The sequence below is a fragment of the Pogona vitticeps genome, chromosome 1 (assembly GCF_051106095.1).
Source record: "Pogona vitticeps strain Pit_001003342236 chromosome 1, PviZW2.1, whole genome shotgun sequence".
NCBI classification, from domain to species: Eukaryota; Metazoa; Chordata; class Lepidosauria; order Squamata; family Agamidae; genus Pogona; species Pogona vitticeps.
Genome location: NC_135783.1, coordinates 249,536,920 through 249,564,503, shown reverse-complemented (window position 1 = coordinate 249,564,503; position 27,584 = coordinate 249,536,920). Strand labels below are relative to the sequence as shown.

At 44.8% G+C, this 27,584-nt stretch overlaps 2 protein-coding genes across 6 annotated transcripts in view; one reads left to right on the top strand and one right to left on the bottom strand.

The window, feature by feature from the left end:
* Positions 1 to 459: 459 nt before the first annotated feature.
* Positions 460 to 16,885, top strand: CCDC200 (coiled-coil domain containing 200). The gene is made up of 4 exons (XM_078387226.1): positions 460 to 544; positions 4,886 to 5,082; positions 6,601 to 7,217; positions 16,768 to 16,885. Exons 1-4 carry the CDS (start codon positions 526 to 528, stop codon positions 16,883 to 16,885), a joined length of 951 nt encoding a protein of 316 aa, XP_078243352.1. The 5' UTR covers positions 460 to 525.
* A 1,951-nt stretch (positions 16,886 to 18,836) lies between these two features.
* Positions 18,837 to 27,584, bottom strand: part of INCENP (inner centromere protein) — a 29,916-nt gene continuing 21,168 nt past the window's right edge. For 3 of the 5 annotated variants that reach the window (XM_072985560.2, XM_072985562.2, XM_072985563.2), the window contains 8 exons: positions 25,453 to 25,562; positions 25,250 to 25,370; positions 22,599 to 22,721; positions 21,971 to 22,110; positions 21,628 to 21,742; positions 21,360 to 21,455; positions 20,452 to 20,602; positions 18,837 to 19,172 (listed from right to left, as the gene is read on the bottom strand). In XM_072985560.2, the coding sequence (XP_072841661.2) occupies positions 18,967 to 19,172; positions 20,452 to 20,602; positions 21,360 to 21,455; positions 21,628 to 21,742; positions 21,971 to 22,110; positions 22,599 to 22,721; positions 25,250 to 25,370; positions 25,453 to 25,562 (1,062 nt within the window). In that variant the 3' untranslated portion in view covers positions 18,837 to 18,966. The remainder of the gene's footprint in view (positions 19,173 to 20,451; positions 20,603 to 21,359; positions 21,456 to 21,627; positions 21,743 to 21,970; positions 22,111 to 22,598; positions 22,722 to 25,249; positions 25,371 to 25,452; positions 25,563 to 27,584) is intronic. The other 2 variants (XM_072985561.2, XM_072985565.2) reach the window with 1 other exon arrangement.

Sequence of the window (27,584 nt, the reverse complement as noted above, 5' to 3'; positions counted from 1 at the left end):
GAACCACTCCTTAAATAGGCCTTCCCTCCAGGTTTCCAAGTGAGCCTCCTGAGTGGCCCAGCAGCTGCTACACAGGCCAAGGCCTGAGCCTGCAAACACCAGGCCAGCCCTGGGTCAGGCAATCCTGCAGCTGCCAGGGCAGTACGGGCCAGATCCTGACAGACTAACTATCTAGGATAATTTTTTAATGGGTGGTTTGTATTTTGTTGATTCTAAATCTGTTTTAGTAATGCATTTCCTGAACATTTTAAAGCTAATGTTATTAATTCTTTTTAAATATTTGAATAATTAACTGTTTTTTGTTTCAATATTGTCTGTGCTTAATTATGTAAGCTACTTGGCTCCTTCTTTAAGAGAAAAGGCAGGGTAGAAAATATTTTTAATTAAATTAAATTAAATTTGGAGACAAGAATTAAATACTATATTGCCCAAAGACATTTATATGGAGGAATGCAAAGTTACCGTCAAATGGCCCAACCATCTCTACCAGGAGGCTAACAGTTGCCTCTCAGCTAAGTCCCCTTGATGAGGTGCTGCTGCTCAGGTGAGTTGCTTATCACATTCGACAAGACAATGTTGCTTTCTGAACTCTCTGGGCCATTTGACGGTAACTTTGCATTCCTCCATATAAATGTCTTTGGGCAATATAGTATTTAATTCTTGTCTCCAAATTTAATTTAATTTAAAATATTTTCTACCCTGCCTTTTCTCTTAAAGAAGGAGCCAAGTAGCTTACATAATTAAACACAGACAATATTAAAACTAAAAACAGTTAATTATATATAGGAGGGTGTAGGGTGTCTTCCACTCGATCAAGTTTGCCACGTTGCATAAGTTCTTTAGAAATGCAGTATTTGCCTGGAAAGTGGGCCCCATAAGAGAGGGAAAATGAATAATTTTTGTTCTCATTTTTTATATAATGGTGAGATTCAAAGAATGTAGGATCACTTGTTTGTGTTCTGCACATAGGTAATTTAACAAGAAAATATATTTTACAGACTAAGCAACTAAGATGTAATCCTTAACTGATCTTTATCTTATTTGAAAAGAAATGCAGAAATATTCTCTTGTCTAACATCCTGCAGTTACAGTCAAAGCTGTCTTGCAAGAACCAATTCAAAAGGATAAGATGGTGTGTTCAGATGTCACTAGCAAAGCAGATGCAGTACCAGGTTTTAGAGTAAAGCAGACATTGTACAAAACACAGGATTACTGCCAGGAGTAGCATCCCACAGCAAGTTGATTCCCCTCATTCTTCATGTTTAATAAATTGATCACATTGTATATTAACTGAAATTCATTTATTTATTTTATTTATTTATTTAACTTATATTCCACCCACACTACCCAAAGGTCTCTGGGCGGCTTACAGCAATTTAACTACAGTAAAAAAGATAAAACAATTAAAATACAATTAAAATATATACAGTACTCTAAAAGTTGCCATCAGGACCCGCAGTTGGTATTATTTCAATTAAAAGCCTTCTGGGACAGGAAGGTTTTGACCTGGCACTGAAATGTCATCATCGTTGGCACCAAACGAATCTCCTTCAGGAGGGCGTTCCGTAGTCGGGGGGGGGGGGGCGATTGCCTAAAAGGCCCTTTGTCTACAAGCCATCCCTCTTACCTCCTTGAGGGATGGCTCTTTCAAAAGAGCCCCCTGGCTAGATCTTAACTGCCAGGGAAGGTTCAGGTTTCCAGGGCCCAAGCTGTTTGGGCTTTATATGTCAAAAGAAGCACTTTGAATTGGGCCCAGACAGCAACTGGTAGCCAATGTAATTTAAACAGAATCGGCTTGATGTGTCTCCTAGCAGCCCCACCACTCACCAGCCGTGCAGTTTGATTCTGGACCAGTTGCAGTCGCCGGACCGTCTTCAAAGGCAGCCCCACTAAAATTATAAAATTATAAAAAATCATAAGTTTAGTGTTTACATTTTCTTTAGATATGTTTGCTTTGAGATTTGTCCTGATACCTGATAGTGGTATATACATTATGTGTCATTGCTGTGTTATGTTGCTTTGGGTGAACTTCAAAATGTCCTGTTCTCAACAGTCCTACTCAAGGCCATGGCTTCTTTTATTGAAAGTCCATCTCATACGCAGTCTACTTGTTTGCTGCATTCAACATTTCCGAGCATTTCCATCTTTTCCAGTGTCTTTTGTCTTCTCATGATGTACCCAAAGTTTAAAAGCCTCAATGTATTCTCGAAGGCTTTCACAGCTGGGATCTGATGGTTGTGGGTTTTTCGGGTTCTTCTGAAGTCCTCTGAAGATGCCGGCCACAGAGACTGGCGAAACGTCAGGAAGAACAACCTTCAGAACACAGCCAAAGAGCCCGAAAAACCCACAACAACCATTTAATAGCCTCAGTTTAGACATTTTTGCATCTATAGAGATATCAGGCTTAATTTAATCTAGACCCCACTTACGTACCTTTCTGAAGGTCTGTGGTGTCATGGCAGACATTATGAAATGAGGAAAAACACAGAAGGAAATCTCAGAACGGGAAAAGTGCATACCTGACAGGGGATAGAACTTGCCATGGAGATGCCATATCTGATAGCAGCTCTTTGTTGAGCACATTGCATGGAAATAAGGACTTATATTAGGTATCTTTGGTTCTACCTAGACTATGTGAGTTCTGGTGCCCAGTTTTCTTACAAAATAACTCCCTAGTTAATCACCAAAGGCATAGCAAGTGAATATCTGTGCAGTCTGAGAAGCCAGGCCTTCCTATAAGGTTAGGGATAAATTCAAAGACTCATTATTTTCTTTTCTACAAAACACCTCGAAAAATGTGGCTATAAAAGAAATATGTGAAGCAACATGCTTCAGGCTGTAGCAGTCTCATAAATCTCTGCAAAATCTCTGCCTACATTCTTTTGAGCAATTTTATTGTCATAAAAACGAGAACAAAGAGCTACATTTTCATTTCTCCCCTTTGGAAGTCCACTCCATGGCTAAACATAACTTACATTGCATCCAAGTTGTGCAATGTGGCATCATCTTGATTGTGTAAGACAAAACCAGATGACTCCTGTACACTTACATATATATATACATATATACAAACCTGTATATATATATATATATACACATATATAGGTTTGTTGTGAGGTACTGTACTGAAATAAGTGCACTGTCCGTTGCTCTCTGGTAAGCAATAATAGCCACCTTTACCATGAAGCTGGCATCTGTCCTTCTGCTCATCACCTTGATGATCTGCTGTTATTCAGGTAAGTTTTGTACCACATTAAATAAGGAGATGTTACTTTCTGAAGCTGAAGAACAGTTTGAGTTATACTTGTGCCCCTCCATATAAAAGGTAATTTGATACTAGATGGTATGTTAAATACTTTATTTCCACAAGCTTTATGTTCCATGAGCATGAAACAACAGTATGAGGTATTGGTGACTTCATTTCATGAGGCATCTTCTTCAGCTCTGATCCAAAGTACTGCACAGCTAATGCTGGATGTGCCTAAGCCTGTAGCGCGTTATCTGATTCCTTGCCTGATTTAACAGTACAGTTATACTGGGCACCACAAGGAGCTCATAACTGTGGAGAGCACCCACAAAATTTGAGGGTCAGGTGCCCTCACTGCTGCTCCCACAAGCTGCTTCTTTGGACACAGTCTGTCCAAGCCGTCCTTGCCTCCCTGATTGCAATTAATTTCTACCATTGAACTGAAGTGCTGAACTTTGCTCAGTCACAGCACGGCCTTTCTTTCTGAATGGTCACTGAAAACCAGAATCAAGTAATGCATCAGTTAAGAGAGCTGAAACCTTAAGAAGACATAACTTTTTAAAAATGGCTATTTAGGTTGTTTATAGAAGAGGTTGTGTTCAATTGCATACAAAAGGTTTTAACAGCACACATCCTTTGCATTGTTTCCAAAAACTGTGTGTACTGTATGTGTGTTCTGTACCATCAAGTTTAAACAGAGTCATAGAGAGTCTAATAGGGCTTTCAAGGTAAATGAGATATTTAAGGAGTGGTTTTATTAGTCCCACTCCCCCAGTGAGTTTCCATGGCTGACTGGGGATTTGAATCCTGTTCTCCAGAGTTCTAGTCTGAGTTCTCTATCCACTACACTATACTGGGAAGATAATACAGGATATTATTTGTATAGAAATAAACAGGCAAATGAAAACCATTTGCTGAATCCTTTATTTATCTCCATGAAATACACACATAGATCCTTTTGTTGGATTGGTCTCATGCATTTAACAAAGAACCAAGTAACACCATTTTGGTTGTTGTGGGTTTTTCGGGTTCCTTGGACATATTCAGAAGGTTGCTCTTCCTAACGTTTCGCCAGTCTCTGTGGCTGGCATCTTCAGAGGACAGCGAATACATTAACACCATTTTCTTTATGGACAACATCAACTAACCATTTTGGAGATGTGGGGGGACAGAATCCATTCCCCATTTCTTCCTAACAGATGGCATTATCTGCAGGTTTGAATCTGGCATGGATTTTGGTTGTCCATTTTCTTCGCCTTTGTTACACTTGTGTCTCCTATGTTAACAGTTCTCTCATATCCATATTTTTCCATTTGATTTTGTCTTCTAGCTTCCAGGTGGGTAAATTTCTTCTGTGGGTAATAGAGGGCAGGCAGTTTTGGGGTCCTTATGTCTGACACTTTATTATGACCAGCTGATTTTTTAAAAAAAATCGCTTTCTTGGACTACAGCATGCTGGCTGGAGGATTCTGGGAGGGATAGTCAAAAAAAGAATTTATGAAATTCTCTAGGTTTTGAACGTAGGTTTGAGGTCTGCTGACTCTGTGAACAGGCCTGATTTTCTCAACCCAGATCTCAATGGCAAAGAAGACGGTGGTGCCTCTAGAAGTCTCGGTACTGACTTATTTTATTTTGCAGCTACAGCCAAGTCTGCTTCTTCTCCTTGCCGTGTCATTGATATTCTCTCCCAGTACTACCTGGCTCCTTATAAAGTCTACATGAAGGCAATTGCCCCCTTTATAGCCAACCCTATTATGAAGAAAGCGGCTGTTGAGCTGAAGCAATGTGTCCTTGCACTTCCACGACCATATCAAGTGGCAAATCATGCCATTTTCGTAAGTATGCTTTTTATTAGGTGGGGGTTAAGAGCATTTACACCGCTATGGTACAAGTAAACATGACTTTGCTTATGCATAATGACTGATCATACCAAAGAAGATATTATATGTTTGTGGTAACTACTACAGATCAATCGTCTCATGATACAGACATGCAACAGCTTGGGTCAAGATTCCACATGTTTCTGAGATCGTGCTGTAAATTTGTTTCTCAAATTCTCCTCCCCCATGTAGAATCATAGCTACATTGGACTCTCTTCCAGAGGGTTCCCAAGTCCTCTAGAGTGGTAAGGGAAAGAAAGCTACGGGGAAAGGGAATAATTAGGAAAAGTCACCTTCGCCACATCTGCAGCTGGTGTATCCTCTGAAGAGAACTTGGATTAGTGGATGATCCCATTCATGTGAGAAAAGTTTTGTTATGTTTCTGTAGAAGTACATCATGCCTTTGCCTGTCAAGCTCTCATAGGGTGGAGTTCCTTGGCTTCTTATAGGATTCCAGATGACACAATTACTCAAATCCTATTGCTTGGAGTAGTAAGTTACTCTAGTGTAGTCCCACTGAATCAATACGGACTTGGTGAATCAAGTCCCGGGTAAACTCCATTGATTTAAATGGTTCTACTCTAGTTGTGACTTACTAGACTATAGTAAGCTGCAATTAGGATAGACTACTTTGAATAAGTGCAATGTACAAAGAAGCTGACTTGCCAAATCCTCACTGATTCAAGATATATATTCTAATCTAGTGTGACTTGCTGTTCTAAGCAACAGGATTTCATTCAATCAGGAGACAGAGTGGCCAAATGCATAGGTTAAACAATCTATTGCAGAAGAAATGTTGAGAAAAAAGCTTCGTGGCTTAAATCAGAAAACTCTTTCCAAGTAGAGTAGGGCCATGGAGTCGATTGCTGGGGAAGGAGTCAACACCTATTTAGATCCCATTTATCCAACAGGTCTTCTGTAGCGGAGAGTTCAGTACAATTCAGGACCTGGGCATTGCCTTTTAACACAATCACTTCAAATACTCTGCTGCAAATCATCAAGAAAGAGCTCTGTCATTAAGTTAATAAAATGCCATTTAGGCAATTGCATGAAACTGCCCTCCAGTGATGCTACTGCCTGATGTATTGATACTTCCACAAGTGATGTGGTGAGCTTGGTCCCACCAGTGTTCCAGAGTACAAAGATAGTCAGCTTAAACATGTTTCTGCCTCTGCAGATTTGGCTACCATACTGCTCCCCAAACTCTAGATCATTAATGAATATGTTTTAAATCACTAGCCCCACAAGTGGATAGATACCACTGCACACAAACTGAAGAAGTACATCTGGTCTATAAAATGAGACCAGCATATGTACAGTATAACTTATGCAATCCAATGTGCCCATTTGACAGAATACCAGATATTTGCTCAGTGACATATGGTTGATTAATTAACAATTTGCTTTTAGACAGTCCTCAGTTCATACCACAATAGCATCACACACACTTTTTATACTTCAACTTTCTTCCAGAAAAAATTCTTAGAAAAGTGTTCAGGAAGAACAGTAAAGCAGCAACCACCACTGCAGCAGCAGCAGCAGCAGCAGCAGCAAGAGCAGCAACCACCACAACAACCGCAGCAGCAGCAGCAAGAAAAGCAGCAAAAGCAGCAACCATCAGCTCAACCTCAGCAGCGACAGCAACAGCAGCAGCAAGAGCAGCAACCATCACCTCAACCTCAGCAGCAACAGCAGCAGCAAGAGCAGCAACCATCACCTCAACCTCAGCAGCAACAGCAGCAGCAAGAGCAGCAACCATCACCTCAACCTCAGCAGCAAGAGCAGCAGCAAGAGCAGCAACCATCACCTCAACCTCAGCAGCAACAGCAGCAGCAAGAGCAGCAACCATCACCTCAACCTCAGCAGCAGCAACAAGAGCAGCAACCTTCACCTCAACCTCAGCAGCAAGAGCAGCAGCAAGAGCAGCAACCATCACCTCAACCTCAGCAGCAGCAGCAAGAGCAGCAACCTTCACCTCAACCTCAGCAGCAACAGCAGCAACAAGAGCAGCAACCATCACCTCAACCTCAGCAGCAACAGCAACAGCAGCAGCAAGCGCAGCAACCATCACCTCAACCTCACCAGCAACAGCAACAGCAAGAGCAGCAACCATCACCTCAACCTCAGCAGCAACAGCAACAGCAAGAGCAGCAACCTTCACCCCAACCTCAGCAGCAACAGCAGCAGCAAGAGCAGCAACCATCACCACAACCTCAGCAGCAACAGCAAGAGCAGCAGCAAGAGCAGCAACCATCACCTCAACCTCAGCAGCAACCACAACAGCAAGAGCAGCAGCAAGAGCAGCAACCATCACCTCAACCTCAGCAGCAGCAACAAGAGCAGCAACCATCACCTCAACCTCAGCAGCAGCAACAAGAGCAGCAACCTTCACCTCAACCTCAGCAGCAACAGCAGCAACAAGAGCAGCAACCATCACCTCAACCTCAGCAGCAAGAGCAGCAGCAAGAGCAGCAACCTTCACCACCACCTCAGCAACAGCAGCAAGAGCAGCAACCATCACCTCAACCTCAGCAGCAGCAAGAGCAGCAACCTTCACCTCAACCTCAGCAGCAACAGCAGCAGCAAGAGCAGCAACCATCACCTCAACCTCAGCAGCAACAGCAGCAGCAACAGCAGCAACCATCACCTCAACCTCAGCAGCAGCAACAAGAGCAGCAACCTTCACCCCAACCCCAGCAGCAACAGCAGCAGCAAGAGCAGCAACCATCACCTCAACCTCAGCAGCAGCAACAAGAGCAGCAACCGTCACCTCAACCTCAGCAGCAACAGCAGCAGCAAGAGCAGCAACCATCACCTCAACCTCAGCAGCAGCAGCAAGAGCAGCAACCATCACCTCAACCTCAGCAGCAACAGCAACAGCAGCAGCAAGAGCAGCAACCATCACCTCAACCTCAGCAGCAACAGCAACAGCAAGAGCAGCAACCATCACCTCAACCTCAGCAGCAACAGCAGCAGCAAGAGCAGCAACCATCACCACAACCTCAGCAGCAACAGCAAGAGCAGCAGCAACAGCAGCAACCATCACCTCAACCTCAGCAGCAAGAGCAGCAGCAAGAGCAGCAACCATCACCTCAACCTCAGCAGCAGCAACAAGAGCAGCAACCTTCACCTCAACCTCAGCAGCAACAGCAGCAGCAAGAGCAGCAACCATCACCTCAACCTCAGCAGCAACAGCAGCAGCAAGAGCAGCAACCATCACCTCAACCTCAGCAGCAGCAACAAGAGCAGCAACCGTCACCTCAACCTCAGCAGCAACAGCAGCAACAAGAGCAGCAACCATCACCTCAACCTCAGCAGCAGCAACAAGAGCAGCAACCTTCACCTCAACCTCAGCAGCAACAGCAGCAGCAAGAGCAGCAACCATCACCTCAACCTCAGCAGCAAGAGCAGCAGCAAGAGCAGCAACCATCACCTCAACCTCAGCAGCAACAGCAACAGCAAGAGCAGCAACCTTCACCCCAACCTCAGCAGCAACAGCAGCAGCAAGAGCAGCAACCATCACCACAACCTCAGCAGCAACAGCAAGAGCAGCAGCAAGAGCAGCAACCATCACCTCAACCTCAGCAGCAACCACAACAGCAAGAGCAGCAGCAAGAGCAGCAACCATCACCTCAACCTCAGCAGCAGCAAGAGCAGCAACCATCACCTCAACCTCAGCAGCAACAGCAGCAACAAGAGCAGCAACCATCACCTCAACCTCAGCAGCAGCAACAAGAGGAGCAACCTTCACCTCAACCTCAGCAGCAACAGCAGCAACAAGAGCAGCAACCATCACCTCAACCTCAGCAGCAGCAGCAAGAGCAGCAACCTTCACCTCAACCTCAGCAGCAACAACAGCAAGAGCAGCAACCATCACCTCAACCTCAGCAGCAGCAACAAGAGCAGCAACCTTCACCTCAACCTCAGCAGCAACAGCAGCAACAAGAGCAGAAACCATCACCTCAACCTCAGCAGCAGCAACAAGAGCAGCAACCATCACCTCAACCTCAGCAGCAGCAGCAGCAACAAGAGCAGCAACCTTCACCTCAACCTCAGCAGCAACAGCAGCAACAAGAGCAGCAACCATCACCTCAACCTCAGCAGCAGCAACAAGAGCAGCAACCTTCACCTCAACCTCAGCAGCACCAGCAGCAACAAGAGCAGCAACCTTCACCTCAACCTCAGCAGCAACAGCAGCAACAAGAGCAGCAACCATCACCTCAACCTCAGCAGCAGCAACAAGAGCAGCAACCTTCACCTCAACCTCAGCAGCAACAGCAGCAGCAAGAGCAGCAACCTTCACCTCAACCTCAGCAGCAACAGCAACAGCAAGAGCAGCAACCATCATCTCAACCTCAGCAGCAGCAACAAGAGCAGCAACCTTCACCTCAACCTCAGCAGCAACAGCAACAGCAAGAGCAGCAACCATCATCTCAACCTCAGCAGCAGCAAGAGCAGCAACCTTCACCTCAACCTCAGCAGCAACGGCAGCAACAAGAGCAGCAACCATCACCTCAACCTCAGCAGCAGCAACAAGAGCAGCAACCTTCACCTCAACCTCAGCAGCAACAGCAGCAGCAAGAGCAGCAACCATCACCTCAACCTCAGCAGCAGCAACAAGAGCAGCAACCTTCACCTCAACCTCAGCAGCAACAGCAACAGCAAGAGCAGCAACCATCACCTCAACCTCAGCAGCAACAGCAGCAGCAAGAGCAGCAACCATCACCTCAACCTCAGCAGCAGCAACAAGAGCAGCAACCGTCACCTCAACCTCAGCAGCAACAGCAGCAACAAGAGCAGCAACCATCACCTCAACCTCAGCAGCAGCAACAAGAGCAGCAACCTTCACCTCAACCTCAGCAGCAACAGCAACAGCAAGAGCAGCAACCATCATCTCAACCTCAGCAGCAGCAACAAGAGCAGCAACCTTCACCTCAACCTCAGCAGCAACAGCAGCAACAAGAGCAGCAACCATCACCTCAACCTCAGCAGCAGCAACAAGAGCAGCAACCGTCACCTCAACCTCAGCAGCAACAGCAGCAGCAAGAGCAGCAACCATCATCTCAACCTCAGCAGCAGCAACAAGAGCAGCAACCTTCACCTCAACCTCAGCAGCAACAGCAGCAGCAAGAGCAGCAACCATCACCTCAACCTCAGCAGCAGCAACAAGAGCAGCAACCGTCACCTCAACCTCAGCAGCAACAGCAGCAACAAGAGCAGCAACCATCACCTCAACCTCAGCAGCAGCAACAAGAGCAGCAACCTTCACCTCAACCTCAGCAGCAACAGCAACAGCAAGAGCAGCAACCATCATCTCAACCTCAGCAGCAGCAACAAGAGCAGCAACCTTCACCTCAACCTCAGCAGCAACAGCAGCAACAAGAGCAGCAACCATCACCTCAACCTCAGCAGCAGCAACAAGAGCAGCAACCTTCACCTCAACCTCAGCAGCAACAGCAGCAGCAAGAGCAGCAACCATCACCTCAACCTAAGCAGCAGCAACAAGAGCAGCAACCTTCACCCCAACCTCAGCAGCAACAGCAGCAGCAAGAGCAGCAACCATCACCTCAACCTCAGCAGCAACAGCAACAGCAAGAGCAGCAACCATCACCTCAACCTCAGCAGCAACAGCAACAGCAAGAGCAGCAACCATCACCTCAACCTCAGCAGCAACAGCAACAGCAACAATAGCAGCAACCCTCACTGCAACCACAGCAGCAACCACAGGAACACCAACAGCAGCAACCATAACAGCTGCAGGAGACTCAGCCGTTGTCATAAAGCTATTATTGTTTTTCATGAAATGGAGTCTGATTTTTTCATTCTTTTATAAATTTCCTGTTAGTAAAAAAGAAAATGTCTTCACATTTACGTTCATCCCCCTTGATAATATAATAAATCTTTGAAAACTTTGGACCTTTCAGTTTTTAAAGGTGGTGTCCTAGCAACTTATGTTTTAATTCAGTTTGATTTTGGATGTTGCTTTTACAATAATTCTAAGTCCCTGTATAATTAAAGATTATTCTAAAGTCCCACTGTTGCTGTGATATTTTAAAAAGTAATTATTTACTTCCCTGTTTCTCAAAGGTATCAAAAGTTATTTCTTAGCTGTTGTTGTTTAAAAACAATCCGAGTGCAACCCCCATGAAGCTCAACACGAGGTATCACCTGAACCATGAAAATTTCCTCCATCTCCGCAACTATAAGAAATAAAGTTCTCTTATATCACTACTATTGTGTCTGGTGGTTTAATTATATCCTTCTGTATTTAGCAACATGGGGTGTGGGCACCCTGTCCCTGCTTGGCCATCCTGGAGAGCCTTCTTGCAACCAAAGGAGACAAAAATGGGCAACACGAGCAAAAGCCTTTTGCAGACAGAGAAGAGAAAATATAGAGTTGTGGCACTTTATCACATGGAATTTGTGCTGTGTGTCAGTTGTATTCCAACAAAAGTGTTGGGTGGCATTGGAAGAAAAGCTTTGCTGCTTCAGGAGTTATTTATTTATTTTTTAAATCCCACCGTCTGTGTAACATACAGTCAGGCCTGAAGAGAGAGAGAGAGGTCCTCTTGCACACACACACACTCTGCCCTTCTACCTGGCCCTTGCCTCTTCTCCAGAAAGCATTCCTCAAATGCATTCTGCTTCTCCTCAGGTCCTTTCAGGCAATCTCACTTCCAGGATCCTGTGCCTTGCCCATCCAGGGATGATTCTCCTTTTCTTCCTCCAGAATTTGTTCAGGAGCAGATGGCTCACTTGTTTCCGGGCCAGTGCCTTTGCTGCTCTTTAAAATGTCTTCGTCTTCCTGTACATTTTTTCCTGCATTTGTGATGTACTCTTCTGCCACATTTAGTGCTTACTGCTCTTACACTCTCTTATAGCTGGGGTTGTACAGCAACTGCAATCATCAATAAATAACTGTTGTCATCCATTGAGTTTGTATGGGTCCATAACCATCCTTGGGTATGGGAACGTGCACTGTGTTTCTGTTTCACTCTACTTGGGAAAGAGGGAACTGGTCTCTTTTGTATTTACATAGGGTATATACTTTGTATCACTTGCACAAGATTTATAGAATTTTCTTCTATAAATTCACAGCTCTAACCTTGCCAGGTCCCATAATGGATGAAATCTTATTATTCCACTCTGATTAAACCTGTTTAAAGGCTTCCTTTAAAGATTCTGAGTTGCATGTGACTTTGTCGCATTATGCATAAACCATACACATCCCAAAAATGCCTTTAATCAGCAGCCATTTGCCACTGATTATTATGTCACCTCTGTTGTGCATAACAGGATTCTCACCATTTTGTGCCACAGTTTTGGACAACCGACATGTTGACAGTGTCTGGTACTCATTGCACAGTTACCTTTGCAATCAGAATCATGAAAACCATCCCCTACTGATTTCACTGGTCTACAGTTTTTCAGACACTGTATTTGCAAAGGCTTCCACGGCCGGGATTTAATGGTTATCTGAAGATGCTAGCCACAGAAACTGGTGAAACATTAGGAAGAACAACCTTCAGAACACGGCCAAAGAGCCCGAAAAACCCACAACAACCATTTTCAGACATTGTCTGCTTCAGAGACAAAATTATTTATTACATATTTTGATGTGTTGAAATATGACAATTAAAACAACTGATCGGCTACTGTTTCCAAGATATTTAAGTTGTTACATTTTATGTCTATGTACATTGTATAGATACAGTGATTATAAATTGTAAACCTAGGTCTTTTCATATGTTTATGATTGCTTTACATGATAATATTTAACCTGTCCTGTTTATGTAACACTTTTAAAATCAGAAAAAGGATTATATAAAGAAAATGTATTATGAAACAATAGGCAAAAAACTATTGTGTACATAGTTTAGTCCTATTCAGTGTCTACTTGGTGCTTCTTGGCTTTTCCTGGAACATTTCTTCTCACTGTCCAGCATTGAATAGTCTGCAAGTATTGATGGGCTCCATTTGCCCTGATAGTGTTTCTCCGTTGTTGCAATGTCCTGATGAAATCACTCACCATGCTCATTGCTCACTGCTCCGCAGTTCAGTGGGAAAAAAAAATCTAGATAAGAGTGCAAAAGATGTATCTTTAGTGACATGTTGCAACCAAGGCTTTTGTATTCTTGAGGAGGTTTTCCACCAAAAACACATTTCCACATTCCTTTATGTTAGCTTTACTTAACCTTGGAAATTTTCTTCAGAGGTACTTGAAAGCTGCTCGTGTTTTGTTCATGGCTTTATGTGCTGGCTTGCTCACTGCGTGCTGTCAGGCCTGTTTAAAAGGGCCGAGAGACTTCAGCCAGGGGAAAAGGCTAAGGCATGGGGAAAGAGGGAGAGAAGGCAGCTGATGAAGATGCAGTAGCCTAATGAGGAACACCTGCCTACGGCAGCCAGGAGCCAGGTGAAAAGGAGTGAAGACAGGGTTGTGGGAGGCTGCTGGCCAACAGAAAAAGAAGGGACCTGGGTTGATGCCCAAGAGGACCTGCTGCCACCTGAAGGAGCTGGAAGGGGTGTGATGTTCCTCCACTCAAAGGACCGCTGCTGGCTAACAGCAGAGCCTCCTCCCAGTCATCAACCTGGAAAGGCAAGGACCAGAGGGGAGGGAAGGGCTGGACAGCCAGCCTCTACATCAAGGACAATATAAACCCTCTTTGAGCAAAGTCTCGTGTTGAGGGACCAGAACTGTGGGGACCCTTGGTGAAGATAGTTTGAGGATTCCACTGAGGGAGAGGAGCCCAAGGACCAGTGCATAGCCCTCAAACTGCTTCTTCCAAGGCTGCAGGGATTCTGCAAAGCTGTAATAGAACTGTAACTAAAGCATGCCTATGTTTAAACCCTGAAGCTGAGCCTATGGAGTTTGTGCCAGGGAATCCAGCCGCTGCCATCTCTGTATCGCCAGAGGCTGGCTATACCCACACCATGACACCGTTCTTCATCAAATCCAGCTTGATGTGTAACGGCAGTGACAAAATCTTCCTTGATTCAGCAAGTGGTGGATGCTGAACATTTTTCCTCCTAGGCTCCAATGACTGTTGGAGTGGCCAATCTATCTTGATGTAATGGGAATCTCTTGCACGACTATCCCATTTGTGGAGGAAAAAGTACTTTTGTCTATCTATCCAGTCTGCAGACCAAGCAAGAGAGCAACAATCTTCAAATCGCCACAAAGCTGCCACTAGCGTTGGTCATAGTTTATGCACCTCAAAATTTGTTTCATGTTGTCATGCATTTCCTTCATATGGACTGCATGGCCAGCTGGAATTGATAGCAAAATATTGCCACTGTGCAGCAAAACAACTTTAAGACTCTTTTTATAATGCAGAGTCCACTTTTTCTTTTTTGATACATCTTTGCCAACTGGAGGCACCATGGAGATGTAACAATTGCTGCTTTCATCTGCTACCTCTCTCCAAACCATTGGCAGTGCAAAAGGCATAGATTTCCTTTTTCCTATTCAACCACCGGCCTGTCATTGCACATGTGTTACAGCATATGTGTGAGGCCCACCTCTTATCCTAATTTAATTATGCATGTAGCCTTGACTCAGGGGAATACTTTTAAAACGCAGGTTTGAATGTTGTTAATAAAGAAAAAGAATAGAAGTGAACCTTTAGTCATTTATTGTTTAAAAATTCTTTTCAAGAGCTTTAAAGATGATGGAAAGCATATGACATTATCGAAACACAAATGTCAGAAGAAAGGGTGTTAGGGACGCCAAAGCTATGTACAGTCAGAGGACTGAGCAACATCTTGAGAGCTCTGACACTTGTTGGGTATGGCATGGACTGCGACAAATCATGGGGCAGATTAACAAAAACAGTCTGTTCAGCAGCACTGATTTTTTTGGCTGAGCAGTTAAATCAATTCTTCAGCCATTTTGAGGTGGAAACAGGAACAACCATTATTCCAGCACCTACTATCTATAGTACATCATTGGAATCTACCATCGACAGATAGGCCACAGTCAGTGAGGATGGGATCTCACCATTCTTCTACCCTGGTACTAAGTACAGGAGCTCCCCAGGGCTGTGTGCTGTGTGTCCCTTCCTCTATTCCCTGTACATACATGATTGCACCCCACTGTATAACACCAACACAATTCTTAAATTTGTGGACAATATGACAGTGATGGGGCTCATAAATAAGAACAAGTCTGCTTACGGAAAGGAAGTACAAGGGTTGATTTTGTTGTTTAGTCATTTAGTCGTGTCCGACTCTTCGTGACCCCATGGACCAGAGCATGCCAGGCCCTCTTGTCTTCCACTGCCTCCTGGAGTTTGGACAAATTCATATTGGTTGCTTTGATGACACTGTCCAACCATCTCATCCTCCGTCGTCCTCTCCTACTCTTGCCCTCACACTTTCCCAGCATCAGGGTCTTTTCCAGGGAGTCTTCTCTTCTCATGAGATGGCCAAAGTATTGGAGCCTCAGCTTCAGGATCTGTCCTTCCAGTGAGCACTCAGGGTTGATTTCCTTTAGAATTGATAGGTTTGTTCTCCTTGCAGTCCAGGGGACTCTCAAGAGCCTCCTCCAGCACAATTCAAAACCTTTAATTCTTCGGTGGTCAGCTTTCTTTATGGTCCAGCTCTCGCTTCCATACATCACTACAGGAAAAACCATAGCTTTGACTATGTGGACTTTTGTCAGCAAGGTGATGTCTCTGCTTTTTAAGATGCTGTCTAGATTTGTCATTGCTTTCCTCCCAAAAAGCAGGCATCTTTTAATTTCGTGGCTGCTGCCACCATCTGATACTGTGGTGTAAAGAAAATCTTACACATCAGTAAAACTAAAGAACTCATAATTGATTTTAGGAGGAAGAGAAATGTACATTTATCACTGCACATAAATGGCGAGGAAGTGAAGAGGGTTGATAGTTTTAAATTTCTGGGCACTTATATCTCAGAGGACCTCCCATGGACTATAAATGCCAACATGCTAGTGAAGGCGGCACAGAAGAGACTGTATTTCCTGAGAATGCTCGGGAAGTTAAATTTATCTCAGCATTTACTTCTGTCCTACTGTCGTAGCACCATTGAGAGTGTCCTAACCTATGGTATTCTTGTATGGTTTGGGAGTAGTTCTGTAGTGGACAAACAAACTCTAAAGAGAACCATTAAAATTGCCCAGAATATCATTGGGCTCCAGCTACCAACCCTGGATGACATCTTCACATCCCGCTGTCTGAGGAAGTCACACAGCATCCTGAGAGACTCTTCCCATCTTGCTTACAACTTTTTTGAACTGTTGCCGTCTGGCAGAAGACATAGAAGAATTAAGACTTGGACCACACGTTTTCTGAATAGTTTTTATTCTATGAGTGACTACGATGGTGGCTGCAACAAAACAGGATTTATTAATAGGGGTTCAGGGACAACTTTCAAACTACCAAACTAACAAGTCCCAGACTAATTACTGTCACTGCCTGGAGTATAAAGTCTTGAGTCCACTAGGTCCTCATTTCCTTCCCCTCTGGTTATCCTCACCAAGGGGGAAGGCACCCTACGGTCCCCTACTTGTACCACCCCCGTTCAAGCCTGAGGTGTACAGCTCACAAGAGAGAGGGGGGTATTTCTGCCCCAAGGGCACTGGTGTTACTCTGACCCCCTGGTCTTGCCCTGGTTCACTAGCTCCTGGCCCAGTGACATGGGCTTGGCCAGTGTCTCAGCTGGGTTGCAGATGACTCCTCGGGGCCTGGCTGGTCTTTCCAGCACCACCCTTCCCATCACTTGCACTCTTCCTAATTAGAGAGCTTCGGAGACACCTGGGGTTTCAAATGTTTATGCATCTCAGCCCAGGAAACTCTCTGCTGTGCAATTGCCTCCATCCAAAGATCTTCGTAAATATTCCCCCAAGTCACCTGGCAAGTTGGGGAGTTCCACCTTGTCTTGGGAGATCTCAGCAGGCTCCTTGGAGACATCCTCCCAGGACCTTTCCTCAGCCTCCTCCTCTTCTGCCTCTACTCTCAGGAGCAGGTCTTCTGTTTGAAAGCCCGGCTCCACTATCTCTTGTTCGTTCCTCCCTCCAATGCCTCCCTTACATTGTCTAGATCCAAGAGACCCATCCAGGCCCCTCTAGCAGGTCACTCCTCTGAGCCTGAGCTTCTTGCCTGGGTGACTCCCCACAGGGCTTATGTCCGAGTTCCCTCCTCAAGGCACCTGGTTCAGGTAGTCAAGGTTCCATGGTGATTGACATCCACCAGACTCGTCTTTCCCAAGTCTAGCGGGGAGTTCATGGCCTGGAATTTGGCGGGACCAGCCAGGCAAGGATGGCCTACTGACAGGGGAACTCACAGACCTGTGCTTCGCTTATTGAGAAAACACTAGAACTGAACTGAAAGCAGCATTGCAAAATTCCAAACCATGAAGAACAGGATCAATTAAGAGAAACAAAAGCCTTTGAAGCAAAAGAATATGAAATGCTCCTACCAGATGGAGATCTGCTAAAAGAATTTACAACTCGTCAACAGCTTATAGCGCATGGCTCCGGCGCATGGTTTAGAACGGACTTCATAGACAGCAGTCCTAACACCCAGTGTTTACAGATATTTTTGTGGAACAGAAATAGCTGTTAATACGTGAATTGTGTCAGTAAATATGAAGGACTGAGTAAAAATCCAACTGCGAAAGTATCTGTCATATGTCATAGCAAGGCAAAAATAATGGTTTTCTGTAAATTGTGTGCTTATGTCAAGTCTGGATGAGTTTATTTTTAGGGATCACACTGCTCCATTTTAAAGCTACTGTGTGGGATGCCTCAGCCTATTATTGCACTAACATCACAATTCAACATAGTCCTTGTAGGGAAGTGGCTTGAATGGGCCAGTCTTGATCCCCAAGACTGGATAAGACTGGGCTGTGCAGGTATACTTCTGACATCTCTGGCTGCCCAGGCAAAGCACCACCGAGGCTTCCAACTACTTTTTCCATTAAGGACCCAGTTTTTGTTTTAGAGTTTCACAATGTTTAGAGTTCTCCATTTCTCCAAGTGGGGAGACAAGATTTCAAGACAAGTGACTCCAGACGGGAAGAAAGTTTGTCTCATCCACAAACAAAAATTGATTTTTATCTTTTGCTTTAAAGCGTGGACATCCATCACTACCTATTCCCAGCTGCAGCCAGGGCTCACACATGCAGTGTGGGTTTTTTTGTGTGTGTGGCACAGCTAAAACCCAGCAGCAAGAGAGCAGATGGAGGTGAGAGCCAGTGGGTGTCTGCATTTAGGCTCCGTGTGCCATTTAGAGCAAAGCAGGAAGTATAGCGGCAGCACTGCAACTTGTGAAACTCCTGGTTGCAGAAGCCATCACAATATTGGTGAAGGGCCGGGTGGGGGGGGGCAGGAATCTCTTTGTGGGCTGGAAGTGAGCCTTCCACAAGCCCCTGCAACGACACAGCTCTTAAGAAAACTGCCTTTGTATCTGCTACAAATAAGGCAAGATATGCAGCCACTAACGGCAGTTGTTGCACGTCTTTTGCTGCCTCCCCAGACACAGGCAATAAGTTTGGCTACTCCCTAGCTCGGAGTTGCCATATGACCTGATTAGCTAGGTTTCTTCGCATTCTGTGCTCCTCTGCCCAGATTCGCCTCATTCCAATTTCCACAACCATCTGACGAGGAGGACCAGCTTCACACCCTCTAGACACTACAGGCAGAAGATTCCTTGCCCCGCCCCACCAACCCAGTTAAGACAGGTATTGCATTAAGTGTTCCAACATATCAAACATTTATTAATATCAGAAATGTCAAGAAAGAAAAGTGATGCATTTAAAATACCTTTTTTCCTTACAGACAAAAAAAAATATTCAAAGATATAGTAGAACTAAGAGACTTCAGTATCTCTTGAGAGCAGATGTTACTGATTTGCCACCTGGGAACGGTGGAGAGTTCCACACTGCAGAACTGGTGCGCTTGAAATAGCGTGGTTTGCTCTTATAAAAGATTTCTTCCAGTTTGGGACTGTTCACGACTCCAAAGAGTGCTCTGGTATCAGGTGGATTGTAATACTGATGTATGATTGCTTGACTTAATTGATTTCCTAAGGGAAAAGAACACGACATGTATTTTCTGGTTCTGCAGGTCTCTCTAAGATCTGTGCCCTACTGTTTAGAGCAGGTTTCCACAAAATATAGCCTGCCTATAGATTCCCAGTACCCTAATCCCCCACCCCCACCCCCATAAAGTCCCTTGTTCTCTCTAGGACAGTGAAGGGGTACCTTTCTGGGCCCTAGTGCCCAAACTGGGGGGGGGGACAGTGGGTGGTGGGGATGGAACCGGAAGTGGCAGTGGTGAAACTGGAAGTGCTGGTGGAAGGGAGAATCCTGGGCATGGAGGTGCCTTGAGACTCCACTCTGGATCTGCCACCAGCGCTCCAAATCCCGGCCCACTGCCTGTCGAAGCACCAGCACGAGGGCTGCAGCTGCTTCCTTAGGTTTGGCTGCTGGGAGGGGGGGGAAGAGCAATCTGGCGACTTATGGCTCGCATGCCTGCAGAAAGGGCTCTGCATGCCAGCTGTGCCACACCGCCATTGCTGCTTTAGGAAGTGCACAGGATAACATCCCCATATTCTTTCTCCCTAAGCTACCTGGTTTGCAAGAGTGATTTCAAAACCAGACACAATATGAAACAACTTTGGAACAGCCAACAATGTAGAAATTACTTCTTGCAGCCGAGAGCACAGGAGAAAATACAGGCCTCCAAGCTCTTTATTTTGGAGACCCTTGTCTTAGAATTCTTAAGGCAGATGACAAGAATTTTCAAGGAACAATGGACAGCTACTTCTAACCTCTCAACACAGTTGTGGAGATAGACTTGTTCCTTCTGCATCCACCAGTGTGACACGGAAGGCCTTGGGGAGAATCGAGATCAACTCACAGAAGACTTAAAAGTTTGGTTACAAATCTTTTTTTGTAAGGCTACTGTTGGGGCAGGGGAATCTTTCTGTGCCTATGGTTAAGAGAATGGTTGCTAAAAAACCAACAGAGATTGCTTAAACTGATCAAACTTAGATGTGGTCTGGAGGAGAAATAGATTGCCAGTAGTGATTGACTATTCTGTAAAACTGGCAAATTTTCATCATGTCTTAGTCTCAGCTGCATGAACTGGAATTGTCTTTTAGCTTTCTATATTAATACAGAAAACCACATTACATGTATGGGCATGCTGAAAATATGAATATTTCACTTTCTTGCACTGTATCTTGGACGTTTTGAAAAATAAAGCTATGCTAGCAGCCTGGAGGAACAGATGCTAGAAATGAATCTTGACAATGCTCAATCATCAGGCAAGTCCGAGTACCAAGACAGATTCAAACATACCCATTGCCCAAGCAGGGATGGGCTTGCGTGGCTGATTCTCATCATCTGTTGAATCATCACTATTCAAATCCATCCCATAATTATTCAGGTCAAGCTTGGGCTGCTTGGGGCCTTGAGGTGTCATCGGGTATGAATTACAAGCCGGTGAGTTCTGGAAAGAAGGATGGAGAAGAGTTCAAAACTATAGAATTTAGGATTAAGATGTACTGAAATAAGCTGTAGGCCTTTAGAATCCCAAGGGTGCCTTGGAAAGAGGATTCTATTATTTCCAGCTACAGTAAACTTGTTCAGACAACTGATACAAATATCCCTTTCCTTAGTTTCAAAGGCACCTGTTCCCTCTAACAGTGGGAACCGCAGTGAGATTAAAAAGTAAATTCTTTTAGACAGATTTTCCCAGTTCCGTAGAGATTCCACTGCTCCTCACAGTTGAAGAGCTGCTGCTCAGAATGGACACTAGTTATTGGCATAACCTGAAAGCCCAAAGAAAAATTTTCCCTCTTGACTAGCATTAATACATCTAGCTTATTTTTCCAGTCACCTGTGGCAGATCCCAGAAGCTGAATATGTTGCATGTTTCCTTTGGTGTTGTTATGCCTAAATATTTCCTCCCTCCAGTGTAAAATGTCTGGCAAATATTCCATTCCTCCCCCACTTTGCACAATGCTTTTACATTTTGCTGTGCCACTATGTCTGCATCCAGGAAGGCTGGATTTGCCAGATTGGCAAAGATTTTTTTAAAAACTCCTGCCTCATAAGAGCTGTAAATAGATCCCACTCTAAATTCTGGTGAAACAAAGAAAGTTTGGTACCACTCTGAATGGAATTGTGTACTGAAGGATTGTGCTCTCCCTTTAACAGGATCATCATGACCCCTTTCAACTATTCCTCTGTGGTTCAGAACTCACCTCAACACTGATGGTCACATTCATCTGTTTATTAGCCTTCGCCTCAGCCCCTGAGCTGGCTTTCAGCTGCAGCTCTTCTTGCTTTTGCTGTTCCTGCTTAAAATACAAAAGTAAAAGTAAAGGCCGCCCAACACAGACCAAGGACTGTCACTCGTCCCCCAGCTTTGAAGACAAAACGTGTTGTGGACAGTGCTAGAACTCTGAGTGGCCACCAGCGGACAGTGAACGTGAGCAACGAACATGGACTTTGGGTCAAGGAGCCTCTTACCAGTTTCCTTTCTTTCTCCTCCAACTCTTTTCTGAGCCGCTCCTTCTCTTTCGCCGCTGCCAAAACCTCTCTCTGTAAGCGTGCAGCCTTCTCCTTTTCTTGCCGCTCATGCTCCCTGCAAGCAGACAGGCCACGTCACTGTCCAAACCGTACCTTGTGCATGCTTTTAAGCAAAATATGGTGCCAGCATTAGCCAGAGCAGCACCACCATATATTCCTTAGTCATACATTTTTTTGGGGGGGGGGTATTTCTTGACCTTTGCTCTTCAAGATTTCTACAGTTTTAAAAGAAAGGCACAGTGAGATATAAGATGGAACAAGAAGCTTGTGTAGCGCTTCTTACTGTTGGGCTTGGAGCTTTTCCTGCTCTTTCTTCCTCTGCAGTTCTCTCTCAGCAGACAGCTTTTTCTCTCTTTCCAGTTCTGCCCGACGTTGGTCTGCAATCTTCCGAGCCTTCTCTTGCTCCTCCTCCTCTTGTCTCTTCTGCATTGGGAGGTTGGGGCAAAACCCGCCCACATAAGATTAGCTAAATCGTCCCTCCAACCTCTGGCTACAAATCTGAAATATTTAGTGTTATTATTTCTCTCTTCAATCCTGAGTCACATTTTTACATCTTAAATGAGAATGATGTGCAACTTTCCAACAGCTCCTCTTCTCAGATTGTCTGCTATGCACTTTAAAGCTTATTTTGATTGTGCGGGGAGAACATTTTGTAAAACAAAACTAACACAGGCTGTGTAGGAACGTGGTTTAAAATATAAAGTTACCTAATAGTTGTTGCCATAAATGTAGTAGCCCTGAAAAGAGCCGTGGATTAAACACACACGCACCTGTTTCAATCTTTACAGCTTTGAATTTAGTCTCAGAAAGGAAACTGTTATTCTGCTTTTTCTCAGTAGCCTTCTCATCTGTGCAAGAAACTGCTGCCTCCACCACACACCCCGCCCTTGTTTATATACCCTCCACCTTACTAGTTGCAGTGCTCTCTGTTTACGGGCTTCATCCTCTTGTTTGCGCCGAGCTTCAAGGTCTTCCAACTTCTTGGCAACTGCCTTCTTCTTTATTTTGTCTTCTGCCAATTTGTCCTCTCGCACCTAGAATATAATTTCATGAATTGGTACCCTGTCATCCTTCCAAGGAGTTCTGGGTGCCCCCCCTGGGTTTTGCCCCCTCCCCCCATTTTCCTCCCCACAACAACCCTATGTGAGAAAGGTCACCCTGCCAAGTAGTGCCCACCCTAGGTTTTAGGGCTGAGCAGGACCTCACAGTTGAGTTCGGAATCAGACATGGCCTCCTGGGTGGACATGGCAGCATCGTATACCATGCTGACCCGGGGCCAAGTTCCTTAATCTTTTATCGAGTCTCTTATAGATCATGTTGACCTAGGCATAATACTGCTTTAATAATGCTGCTTTAAATTATATTAGGCATTAATAAAATCGCCACCTTCCCTTTCCTTCCCAACCTTCCTCCACCCCCCCTTGCGGGCCCAGCGGGCCAAAATCGCCACACACACATACACACCCGTAGACCTCCGGGAGCTTACCTGGCCTTCCTCTGCAGCTTTTTCCTAACTGTCGGGGCGAAACAGCTACCAAGAAGCAGCCTCTTTTGCCACCTACAGTTAGAATTTAAATTGCACCCTTTTTTACAGTATTCGCTCCATAAGACGTACACATCCCCCCCACTTTTGGGGGGGGGAAGTGCATCTTATGGAGTGAAAAATATGGTATATTCTTTATTCATATCAGGTATGGTAAAGGTAAAGATTTGCCTTGACAAATTGTCCAGTCGTGTCCGACTCTAGGAGGCAGTGTTCATCCCCGTTTCCAAGCTATGGAGACAGATTTTGTCCATAGACAGTTTCCGTGGTCACGTGGCCAGTGCGACTGGACATGGAATGCTGTTACCTTCTCACCGTGGTGGTACAGTCAACCCTCGACTTACAAACGGCCCTACATACGAACTTTTCGATTTACAAACAGCTCCGTTTGCAAAAATTGGTATCGACTTGCAAATGGAGCCTCGACCTACGAATGAGGTTGAGGCTCCATTCGCAAGTCAATGCCATTTTTTGCGAACGGAGCCATTTGTCGCCTTCAGAGGTCTCAAAGGCCCCCCCCCCGACATCGGAGGAAGCCCTTTGACACCTCTGAAGGCAAAAAGGCAGGGAGAAAGGGCGGGAAATTCGAATTTCCAACACTTTCTACCTGCCTTTTTGCCTTTGGAGCTCTCAAAGGGCTTCCTCCAATGTCGGGGGGAAAGCCCTTTGAGACCTCCAAAGGTAATTTTTTGAAATGCTGGAATAGATTAATTCCATTCCCATGTATTTCAATAGAAAATGGTACTTCAGCTTATTAACTGTTCGATGTACGAATGCTGTTCTGAAATGGATTAAGTTCGTAAATCAAGGTACCACTGTACCTAGTTATCTACTCGTATTTTTACACGCTTTCAAACTACTAGGTTGGCAGGAGCTGGGATAAGCGATGGAAGCTCACTCCGCTGTGTGGATTCTAACTGCTCTTTCGACCTTGCAGCCCAGGGCCACCACATCCCTATCAGAACACTGCAGAATTTAAAATTATAGAATCATAGAGTTGGAAGAGGCATATAAGGCCATCGAGTCCAACACCCTGCTCAATGCAGGAATCCAAATCAAAGCAGATCTGACAGATGGTTCTTCAATTGAATACCTCCAGCATTATGGGCCTACATTTCTCCCTTGAACTGCATGAATTCAAACTGCAGTTTTGGTTATACAGAGATTTCATCCCAATAAAGAAATAAATATCTATTCCAATAGATAAATATTCAATAAATGCCACACTGCGTCTTAGGCTTACTGAGGCCCCTGTTGTTGATGATGTGGTGGCCCCTGATCCAATGGCAGCAGCACAGATGGCCCCTCTCCTGGCATGGCAACTCCTGTGCAAGGGCATGCCAGGAGACTGACATGGTTCAAGGAGATCTCTATACGTGGATGCTAATTAACTGTTTATGCTTTGTAATTACCGTATTTTTCACTCCATAAGACGCACCAATTTTTTAGGAGAAGAAAACAGGAAAATATAATCTGTTTTCTTCGCTCCATAAGACGCACAGACTTTCCACCCCTGCTTTGTAGGGAAAAAGTGCGTCTTTTGGTGCGAAAAATACGGTACGTTTTTCTGGGCACAAGAGTTACACATGGATTTTGAACTACAAAGGGGCCTGGTGCCTATAACCTCATTGGTTGTTGAAGGGACAAATGTCTATGAAATATAAGGAAAAAATTAAAAACAAATTAAAATGTTAGAAATGATTCCCATTTGTGGTCTTAACAGGGCCGTTGGGTTGTTTTGCTCATCAGCAAGTTTACGGTGTAGTGCTTCTGGACGTGAGGAACTGGCCACCTGTACACCATTGCCCAGGGGTTGCAAAGGTACTGACTGACACACAAAAACAGTCTGACATCAACCCAGCAGACCATGTTGTGCCATTCTGAAGACAAGGCTTGTTAATCCCTTTCCGGTGCAAAGAGGAATTAGAAGTGCTACCACTGACCATATCTCAATTTTGTCCTGGTACTGGATGGAAGCCCCATCCTTCCCAAAAGCTCCGTGACCACCTTCCACTTTACCTTCTCATGTTTTTCCTCATGCTGAGCATGCTTCTGCTCAAACCGCTTCTTCTTCTCCTCTTCCAGTCGCTCGGCCTGCTCCCGAGCCTGCGCCACCTTGCGAAGGCGCTCCGCCCGCTTCCTGATGGCACACGAGAGTCCAGGTGAGCAAAGAATTCCCAAGACCAAGGAGAAAAGGAGCACCTGGAAGGACGCACACTTACCGCTTCATCTCTTCCAAACGCCGCCTTTTTTCCTCCTCCAATTTCTGCCTTCGCTGTTGCTCAGCCTCCTCCTTCTTCCGCAGATTTTCAAACCGTTGCCTTTCTTTTTCCTGCAGAGAGAGGAGACGCTGATGTTGGCACTTGCTATTAAGAAGGTGCCTGGCTGCAGCAGACAAAAGGCAGGCAAACAAAGTCAGCCAAGGAACGAAGGCCCTCTTTTCTTCTCTCGCTACTGTGGCAAAGGCACTGAATAGTGACATTAGCCGTGGTAGGAGAATATGCACTGGCCACACCAAGAATCACAGTCCCAATGTGGCCACCTGCTTCCTTTTTCTATGAACAAGGTAGGTAATGTGAGCTGGAACAGTTTTTGCCATGCCAAACACTTCGCTCCCTTCCACACCTCAGCCACTGCAAAGAGCAATGAAACCATACCGCAAAAAGCAACCGGACCACACTCATTATAATATGCAAATCAGAACTTGGGGAAAGTTAGCTTTTTGGACTACAACTCCCAGAAGCTCATAACTAGGAGTCCAAATAACTAATTTATCCAGGCTCTGAACTAAATACTATTGTTAGACATGAAACAAGCATCTTTTTTTGTTTTGGAAAGACTCTGACACAAGGTTGTTGCACTATAGGGTAGGAAAGAGATTTGCACTGACTCCAAGTGTCAGTAATTTCTGCTTACGTTCTCAAAGTACTGCTCCTCCCACCCTTTGCAATACCAGCTTCTCATTACAGAAGGAGCCACACTTCATCAAGACTTTCAAGAGATCATTAAACAGTGCCACCCAGTTCAACATACAGTACAGGGTGCCTCTTGCTACACAGAAGCAGCTTAAGTATCACAATGCTATAATGGAAGAGTATTGCAAAAAAGATTATGTCCCACCCAGCTGCCATGCCATGAGAGCTCTTTCCAAGACTGAATCAGGCAACCCTGGCTGCAAGACAAAATCTTTTGAGATTGATGCGGAAGCTTCAGATGGTGCAGAACGCGGCAACCAGACTACTTAGTGGGACAAGAAAACATATCTCTCCCACTCTGGCTGCCTTGCATTGGCTGCCCATTTGTTTCCACATTGATTTCAAAGCGTTAATGATGACATATAAAGCCCTAAACAGTTTAGGACCTTGATATCTAGCAGAACGCCTTCTCCCACCTAGATCTACTCGAGTCACTCATCACAGCCAAGAAAGACGGCTGAGGGGCCTAACACTGAGAGAGGCCCAGAAAGAAAGAACTAGAAACCAGGCCTTCTTGGCAGTGGCCCCTCGACTTTGGAACAGCCTGCCGTCAGAGATCTGTCCGGCACCCTCGCTGGGTGTTTTTAAGACAATTAAAGACTTGGCTCTTTAAGGCAGGCCTTCCCTCCTGTCAATACTTGACTTTTATTTCTTGCTTAGTCTTTTGTTTATATTTTCCCATCTTGAGTAATATTTATTGTCGATTTAATTGTTGTTTTAACTGTTTTATGCAATTATTTTATTGTAAGCTGCCCTGAGTAGACATTGTCTAGAAGGGCGGGATAAAAATCTAATAAATAAAAATAAAATCCTGAACAAAGGAGCTACATCCACACTAAGAAGCAGCAAGGAGGAGCAAGAGAAATGCATGTCAGAAAAAAGAATTGTCTCCCTTTTCTGACCCTGAAACATCAAAAACAGTTATATCAAGCCGTAATTAGGAGGAAACAAGCAAGCAAATCCACTGCAGAGGGAGCAGGAGAAGGAAGAAAGAAAGGAGAAATCTTGGGCCAAGTTAGGCTTGGGCCATCCCTGAGGGGTTTCCTTCTGCTTCAACTTTCATGTCACTGCTGTGAGTTAGCAGCAGTTCCATTTTCGCAAAGCCCTAGCTGTCAACCCATAGGAAAGCCTGCCGACTGAGAAGGGACCCAACTTTACATCTGACTTTACCCGACCCTCCTTTGACGGGGAGGTAAGCCCACAGACAGGATGTAACCATGTCATTGGCTTCTTGTCTAGGAGAGTTATTCTCAAGTTTGTTTCTAGTCTTAATTCCTTGAACACTCAAACTCTCAATAGTTCTATTCCATTCCATTCACAAAATAAACAATTGCTGTAATGGGATATATCTCAGTACTAGATATCATCTGGAATACTGT